This window comes from Mandrillus leucophaeus, unplaced genomic scaffold (genome assembly GCF_000951045.1).
Source record: "Mandrillus leucophaeus isolate KB7577 unplaced genomic scaffold, Mleu.le_1.0 Scaffold120, whole genome shotgun sequence".
In the NCBI taxonomy this organism is placed as follows: Eukaryota; Metazoa; Chordata; class Mammalia; order Primates; family Cercopithecidae; genus Mandrillus; species Mandrillus leucophaeus.
In genome coordinates this window covers 133,344-142,298 of record NW_012100321.1, presented here as the reverse complement: position 1 = coordinate 142,298, position 8,955 = coordinate 133,344, and the positions used below count along the sequence as shown (strand labels likewise).

Below are 8,955 nucleotides of genomic sequence, written 5' to 3'. Positions count from 1 at the left end.
CTGAGAATTATAGGGAGAAATAGGCAAATCCACAAGTGCAGTCAGAGCTTTTAACAGCCCCCTCCCAATAAATGATTGAGCAATTAGAAAAAAATAGGCTATAAAAGATTTTTAACAGCAGTCTCAACCATCTTGAACTAATTGACATTTATAGAGCCCTATGACTAATGACTGCAAAATACACACTATTTTCCAGTACATACTGCAAGCGTGCCAAGACAGACCTAAAAATAGCCGCAATGGAATCATCCAGAGTGTGTTGTCTGACCAAATTAGAAATCAGTAACAGTAACATCTAGAAGTCCCCAAATATTTGGGAGTTAAACAATACCCTTCTCAATAACCTATGGATAAAATCAGAAACTATAAAGACAATTAGAAAAAAATTCTAACTCAATGATAACGAAAACATGACACATCAAAATTCATGGGATGCTGCTAACGCACTGCCTGGAAGGAAATTTAGTTTTAAGTGCTTTGCTTAGAAGAAAATAGGTAAAATTAACAGCATTAAAGTTCATCTTCAGAAGCCAGAAGAAAGCAAATTAAGCCTCAAGCATGCATGGAGAATAATGAATGAAAAAATCAATGAAACAAAAAAAAAAATCAATAGAGAAATTCAACATGAACAATGAAAACATGTTCACAAAAAGACTTGTCCAAGAAAGTCCATAGTGGCTTATACTTATAAAAGCTACAAAGTAGAAATAACCCAATTGTCTCTCAAAAGACTGCATAAACAAACCATAGGCTGTTCAGACAATGGAGGACTTGAGCTACTGATACACACAACATCCATGTATGATTCCCACACACCGTGCCACATAAAAGAAGAGACACTAACTGTTCTAAGTCCATTTGACATTGACATGAAATTCAAAACCAGGCAGAATTAATTTACAGTGGTGAAAAATCAGATCAGTGGTTGTCCCTGGGACGGGAGTGAGGGCTGACTAGAAAGTGGTCAAAGGGAGTTTTCTGGCTGACGGAAATGTTCTGTAACTTGTTTGGGCAGTGGGCACATAAAACTATAAAAACTCATCTAACTGGACACTTAAGATTTGTGTATTTTATTGTGCATGAATTATACTTGAATTAAAAACAACCAGGAATGGGGACATTCCTCCTCCTCTCTTACCTTTAACAACGCGATCATCAACAGCTAACCCATACAGAGCACTAACCATGTGCTAGGCACTATTTGAAGCAATGATGTGGATTACACACAGTTACTCCTTACCACAGCCCTTGGTGGAGACGATATGATTATCTCCACTGTACAGGGGAGGAAATCAAAGTACAGAGAAGTGAAGCCATCTGCCTACAGGCACACAGCTAGTATGTGGGAAGGCAGAGATTTGAACCCAGGCTGCCTGGCTCTCTAGGACCTATCAAGTGGCAGCTTCCCACATGGCCTGCACACTCCTGTAAGAGTCACCTGCCTGTCAACCTGACTCACAAGAAGTCCCGCATCCTCACAACCAACCCAGGAGGTGGTGGATCTCGGCAGATCCCCAAAATTATGGTAAAGTCCCTGATAGGTCAGGGCAGGGGGCCTTGTCCAGATAGGATACCAGAGCCCGAGTCTCACTCAACCAGTTAACACCCTGTGGCCAGTTGCCCTCTTGGTTCGGAGGAGGGGATGGTCTCAGGACTAGGAGCCACCATCAGGTCCCAAACAGCCTGCAACAACCAGCAGCCACAGCTGCCCAAGAGCCTGGGATGAGAACTCCAAGCAACAGACTCCGCTGCTTCTTCACCTTTCACCCTGACCTCTCTGGCCCTTTGTCCCTGCATCTGTCAAACGGCACTGCCCGCCACCGCCCCAAGCTGCTGTGGGATGGATGAGATGAGATTCTGTGGGAAGCCCTTGGCACGGTGTCTGGCACACGACTCCTGCTCAGTGTTGGCTGTCGTGGCCGCCCTCCTCCTGTCGTTGCCGCCCTCCTCCTGTCGTTTTGCTCAGTGCCCATGGCTGGCAGCACTGTGATGCCACCCCAGGGTTCCCGGGTGCCCGGTACCTGACAGGTGCATTACCTGGTAGGCGCATTTCCGGTGCAGTTTTTTCTGGTCCTTGTACCACTGCATGAGCTCCTTCATGAAAGTGATTGTCACTTTGCCATCCTCAAGCTTGGGTCCGCTGTACTCATCCTCAATGGCTGGGGTGTGAACGAGGGGGGACACGAGAGTCAGTGACCACAGCCACTGTGAGTGGGGAAGAGGTCTCGCTCCTAGGGATGGGGCAAACCTGGCTCTGGACACACAGGTTGAGAGAGGGACGGAGCAAGCGAAGAGTCCCCTCCTGGGTCAGGTCTGGCCCAGAGGCCTCTTCCTAACCTCCCTCTCTACCTTCACCCACATCCTTTTACCCTATTCAGTTTTATGGCACTTAGCACCATTCATTTCGTGACTTGTTCATCATCTTATCTCCCTCCTAGAATATCAGCTCCATGAGGACAGGGAGGGCTTTGTTCATAGCTGTACCCCCAGTGCCTAGGACAGTGCTTGGCACATAGGAGATGCTCAATAATCATCTGTGGGATGATCCAGAACAATCACTTGGATCCTCTCAGCACCTAGAGGTGAATCAGACACAGCCTGTGGGGCCTGTGCTACTACCCGGAGGGAGGGCCCGTGAACTGGCAGTGGGTCCACGGCTCCCTAGTCTTGCTCACTGGGAAACGTGAGGCCCAGCTTTGGGCTGTGGATGGAGTGCCCTGGAACACAGGCAGAGGAGTGACAGACAGCAGGCTGGGGACAGAACAAGGGGCCACCCCTGAGCCCACCCCCACCCCCAGGGAATGAAGAGGGCCCGTGTGGAATGTTCTGGGCTGGAGCATGGCGCGCCCGGGCCCGACTCACTCATGCTCTCGATGTCCAGTGAGTCCACCACGGAGCGCTTGTGCTCGTCGCCCGCGATGGCCCGCTCAAAGGCCTTCTGCTTCACGATCTTGTTGCACTCCTGGTATTTCATTTTGGCGTCCTTGTCGTGGGGCTTCACCTTGACAACCTGGTGGGGAGGGAAGGAGTGTGCACGCTGAGGCTGAGGTGGGGGTACAGCGGCTGCCCCCAGGCTGCCCAGCCCTGGGTTCCATGAACACGGAAGTCAGACCGCCTGGGCGCCAGGTGCTGACGGTGCAACCCTGGACATGTTTAACCTCTGAGCCTTGGTTTCTGCACCCCAAAACTGGGTACAGCAAAGCTGCCCGCACGGGTGCACTTCATCAATCTTAGCCAAGAGTGCGCTAAAATCAAACAACTGCCTGTCTGAGGGTTATGGGCTCAGGATGCCCTGTAAGAATCCCTGTGGGGCGAGCGGCGTCCCAAGCACACGTCCTGATGCTACTATCGTGACTACCAAGGCGGCAGGAGGATGAGAGGAAGGGCCCGGCCGGGTCTACAGTCACAGGAACAGCCCAGACTCACTAAAGGGCCAATGACTTGCTGGACGACATGGGCTCCCCAAGCCCAGGTTACCTCATCTCTAACAGGGAGGTGACACAGGGCTCCCCTGCCAGGGCTGTGGGAAGGAATAAGTAACACACAAGGCCTGGCACGCAGCAGGGGCAGGCGGGCAGCAACACTGAGTGCTGTCACTTCCCTTGCTCACCCTCTGGGGAGGCCCGGGACAAAGGATTTCCCTGTTTCGTCCACTGAAGAGAGGAACTGAGGGTCACAGATCCCGGACACTGGGTTCAAATCCCAGCTCTGTAGGTCATGAGTTGGGTGACCTCAGGCAGGTGAGTCTGCTTCTGTGGCTCAGTTTCCCTCTGAGGTGGGACTGAGAAGCGTATCTCCCTCAGAAGGCCACTGTGAGAGCTGCACGGGTGAATGCTTGTGAACTCTGCACAGTGGTGCCAGGTGAAAGGAAACTCCACGTGGGCGCCCACTGCTCTTCACAGTCCCCGCTCTGGGGCTGCTGCGCTGATGACCAGATCAGACGATAGGCGTGGGGTGCTCGGCTTTGGGACAGAGCAAGTTCCCAGTGAAGGGAGCCCTATCCTCTCCCCTCTCCCCATCTTATTTACTCCAATTCCTGCAAACTCGGATCTTCTAACCTGAAAAGCAGACTGGATTTGGGAGCTGGATTCGGATCCTGGCTCTACTACTTACTTGCCGTGTGACTTTGGGCAAGTGACTTCACCTCCCTGAGTCTCAGTTTAGTCATGTAGACCCTGTCTGACCTGCCCACCAGCCTTAGCCTCCCCAGGAGCGGACCCCCACAGCTCCTGTGCCAGAGGACAGACTGGGAGGCCCCAGGGCCGGCCCTCAAGGAGCAGGGGTGGCCTCTGGTGGAAAGCCTGGCAGTGTGAGTCAGAAACTTCCACAGAGACACCCACTGACCCCTGCAGGCTGGTGTGACAGAGGTGAGGGGTGAGGTTCATCCACGCTGGGAACAGGTGTGTGTGTTAAGCGGGGTGAGAAGAGCCCATGCCTAGCAGGCCACGGCTTCCTCCCTGTCTGGGCAGGCCCAGGGCACCCTGCCAGGCAGCTCCACCTGGGCTGTGGGTGGGTGTAAGGCAGGGGAGGAAGACAGCACCAGGCAGCCCCTGGCATCCTTCCCAATGGGGAGCGGTTATGTGCGCACACCTGGCTGGTGTCCAAATCAGCATGTGTCCTGGCCCATGCGGCTCCTCCCACCCCTCTATACCTCCCAGCCAGACCACTCATGTCCCCAGCGTGCTGGCTCTGGGCCTTTGTGCAGGCTGCCCCTGCCCAGAGCACCTCATTCGCAACTCCACCTCCTCCTCCAGGTCTCAGCCCCCCTGTCCCCTCCTCTAGGAAGCCCCAGAGGCTGGGTCAGGCAACCTCTCTGGGCTCCCAAAGGCCCCTGGGCTCCCTTGTTCCAGCCATGAGCCCTGCTGGGAACCGGTCTGTCCACCGCACTGGAAGGGGGCCCTGTGAGGGCAGGGCTGAGGCTCAGCCATAGCTGTGCTTGCAGCAGTGAATGAATTTCCCTTCCCCCCTTTCTCCAAACAAATGAATGAGTGACTGAGCATTTCCTCCCCGCCAGTCTCCTATTCTCCTATTCTCCGGGGGCGGGGGGGCTAGGAAGGAAGATGAAGGCAAACAATGACAGTGCAGGCAGGAGAAAGGGAGTGGGAATAGCAACAGGGGCAGTGGAAGCAGTAATAATACACAGCTCACTTCTGGAGCACTGACTATGCGCCTAATACCGTGTGAGCAATTCACTTGCTCATTTATCCTCCCTGCACCTCTACATGGCAGTGTTTTCACAATCCTCATCTGACAGACAGAAAACCAAGGCCCGGGGAGGTGAAGTTGCCCACCCAGAAGCCAGGATTCCCTTCTCTTCCAGGCTAACCTGCGCCAAAGTCCAGGTTCCTGATTTCCGCCATGCACGCTGGGAGGGGCTCCCCTTCTGCCACCTCCTCTGCTTAGGCTTCAGGGCACACTGCACGCCCTCCAGGGAGGCAGCGTGGGGCAGTGGTTATGAGCGCGGGCTCTGGGACTATGCCTCCTGGGTCTGAATCCAGGCCTGCCAGGGCAGGCGGCCTCACGTCTCAAGCCTCCCTCAGTTTCTAGAAAGTAGGGGTGGTGCCAGCACCCCTTGGAGGGCTGTCGTGAGAACTTAATGCCAGGTGGCAGCAGGCAAGTGCTCATCCCAAGGCCCGCTGCTACTGCAGCTGCTGCGACGTGCGAGGTCTAGCTGGGACAGTGAAGATGCCCTGCTGGGCTCCTGCTCCTAGGGAAGGTCATTCACTCCGGACCAGAGGGGACTCAGCTCCTGAAGGCCCACTGAGTCAGAACTTCACATGGAACTTTTCTTTTTTAAAGAAGTGGCATTTGGATTGTATCAAGGTCAGTATTCTGACTGTGATATTTATGTAGTTATGCCAGATACACCTTTAGGGAAAACTGGGATTTCTGCATTACTTCTTACAACTAACTGCATGTGAATCCACAGTGCTAAGTAAACAAGTTATTTCTAAAAGCATTACCTTCAGTGGGGAGTACTCATGGGTAATGATGTCTGGAGCTGGTGAAATGGTAACACAGGTTCACAATCCCGGAAGAAGCCCTGGGGGCTGCATGTATTTGGGGATTGGGAATTTTTTTGGATTTTAGTAAAGTGATTTGGTGGATGGTTGGGTGCGGTGGCTCATGCCTATAATCCCAGCACTATGGGAGGCTGAGATGGGAGGTCACTTGAGCTCAGGAGTTCAAGACCAGCCTGGACAACATAGTGAGTCCTGTCTCTAGAAAAAAAAAAAAGTTAGCCAGGTGTGGTGGTGCATGCCTGTAGTCCCAGCTACTTTGGGGGGCAGAGGCGGAAAGATTGCTTGAGCCCAGGTAAGGCCGCAGTGAGTCATGATGGTGCCATCACACTCCAGCCTGGGTAACACAGTGAGATTCTGTCTCCAAAAATCCCAAAACAAAACAAAACAAAAAAACCCCCATGATTTGGTGTACATGCTCTATCACAGGACACCCCCAGCAGGTCCAGGGCAGTACCTAGCAATCACACGCACACACATGGCCATTTCTGCAGCAAAACCCCCAGACATGCCACTGGAGAGTAACCAAGACCACCAGCAGCTTCTTCGTAGTTCAGGTCAGGTTTTGCCACTGAATGAGTTGCCCAAACTTAGCAGAACTGTTCTTCAGAACTGCTTGGGTTTTAAAACCGAGGGTGAGGGATGATAGAGCAGCATCAAATCCCACGTGGAGCGGACCCACAGTACAAGGTGTAACAGGGCATTCTGAGTATCTCCAACATGCAGACAATGAGCTGCAGCCCAGATGGGAGCCGTGCCCGCCTGAGGCATGCAGGCAGCTGGGGGAAGTCAGGTTTCCAGGGCAGGAAATGCTGCTGCCCAGGGACAGCCTGAAGCCTGACATGATGGTTTTCACCCTAGGGGGTTAGTTTCTGGCAAGTTACACCCAGCATTCTCTGGATAGTAAGTCAGAGGAGAGAGCACCAGGGTGCACTGCCTGAGCTAAGGGTGAGTGCTGTGCCAAGAAACTCGGACCCGCTGCGCATGCCCTGCTTACGGCCTGACTCTGGGACAGAGCTGCCAGCTCCTGGCTGTGCAACCTCAGTGGAGGGAACTACCCTCTGGGCCTTGGTTTCCTCACCTATAAACCAGGGATAAAGAAAGTCTCCATTGTGCAGGATAGCTGTGAAGATGAAATGAGTTATTACTGCATGAAGGTCACAACCTGGGCCATGGCGAGTGCTGGATTAAACAGCGGTTGTGACGATTCCTGTTACTTTCACAGATCCATGCTGCAGGTGTACAGGCACCAGTATCCGCTTGCAAGGCACCACGCATTTCTAACTGACTGTGCTGGACTCTGCTGTAAGGAACCCAAAGCCACAGAACAAAAACCAGGAGATCCCAGGAAGGGTTAGGGAGCGCAGAAGGAGTCCCCAGATCTGGCCTAGGTCTGCACCCAAGTTCCAAGCATAGACACGAAAGAAGAACACAGGTGTGTCTTCTGGAAAAGGACCCAATGAGGGGCAGATCCATCGTGCGAGTCAGGGTTCTTCAGAGAGACAGAACCAGTAAGAGAGAGACACACACACGGGTCAGGCGCGGTGACTCACGCCTGTAATCCCGGCACTTTGGGAGGCCGAGGCCGGTGGATCATGAGGTCAGGAGATCAAGACCATCCTAGTTAACTTGGTGAAACCCCATCTCTACTAAAAAAACACAAAAAAATTAGCCGGGTGTGGTGGCGGGCACCTGTAGTCCCCACTACTCGGGAGGCTCAGCAGGAGAATGACGTGAACCCGGGAGGCGGAGCTTGCAGTGAGCTGAGATCGCGCCACTGCACTCCAGTCTGGGCGACAGAGCAAGAGACACATATACAGTCATGAGCTGTATAATGACGTTTCAGTCAACAATGGCCCACATATACGACTGTGGTCCCAGAAGATAAACATGCTGAAATAGTCCTACTGCCTAGTGACAGCGCAGCCATAGGAGTGTCTTAGCGCAACGCCATGACTCACACAAATCCATGATGAAAACAGAAGCCAAGCAAACCACCATGGACATTTTTCTGAAAACACCACCACCTTCTCAAGGGCCTCACGCAGGTCCTTCAGGGCTATCCAGAAGGCACTGTCACCCTAGATGACAGCTCCATGCGTATGACAGCCCCAGAGGACCTTCCAGTGGGACGGGGTGTGGAGGCGGGAGACAGTGATATTGATCTCCTGACCCTGTGTAGGCTGTGTAGGCTAATGTCTGTGTTCGTGTCTTCGTTTTTAACAAAAAAGTTTAAAAAGCAGAAAAAATTTTTTTTCAACAGAAAAAAGCTTACAGAATAAGGATATAAAGAAAGTATTTTTGTACAGCTGTACATCTGTGTTTTAAGTGTTATTACAACAAAGTGAGAAAGTTTTAAAAAATTAAAAAGTTTATAAAGTAAGTTACAGTAAACTAGGTTATTATTGAAGAACTAAAACTTTTAAAAAATAAATTTTAGTAGAATCTAGTGTACAGTGTTTATGAAGCCCACAGACATATATAGTACTGTCCTAACCTTACATTCACTCACCACTCACGCACTGACTCACCCAGAGAAATTTCCAGTCCTAGAAGCTCTATTCATGGTAAGTGCCCTCAACAGGTATACTAGATTTTATCTTTTTCTTTCTTTTTTTTCTTTTTTTTTTTTTGAGACGGAATCTTGCTCTGTTGCCAGGCTGGAGTGCAACGGCTTGATCTTGGCTCACTGCAACCTCCGCCTCCCAAGTTCAAGCAATTCTCCCGACTCAGCCTCCCAAGTAGCTGGGATTACAGGCGCCCGCCACCACGCCTGGTTAATTTTTGTATTTTTAGTAGAGATGGGATTTCACCATGCTGGCCAGGCCGGTCCTGAACTCCTGAACTTGTGATCTGCCTGCCTCAGACTCCCAAAGTGCTGGGATTATAGGCATGAGCCACCGTGTCCGGCCTATTTTATCTTTTTTTTTTTTTT

At 51.7% G+C, this 8,955-nt stretch overlaps 1 protein-coding gene across 2 annotated transcripts in view; it reads right to left on the bottom strand.

Moving 5' to 3' along the window:
• PPP5C (protein phosphatase 5, catalytic subunit) overlaps positions 1–8,955 on the bottom strand; it is a 53,935-nt gene that overhangs the window by 20,452 nt on the left and 24,528 nt on the right. For both annotated transcript variants that reach the window (XM_011969461.1, XM_011969462.1), the window contains exons 3-4: positions 2,863–3,010; positions 2,038–2,159 (exon numbers count right to left, since the gene is read on the bottom strand). In XM_011969461.1, the coding sequence (XP_011824851.1) occupies positions 2,038–2,159; positions 2,863–3,010 (270 nt within the window). The remainder of the gene's footprint in view (positions 1–2,037; positions 2,160–2,862; positions 3,011–8,955) is intronic.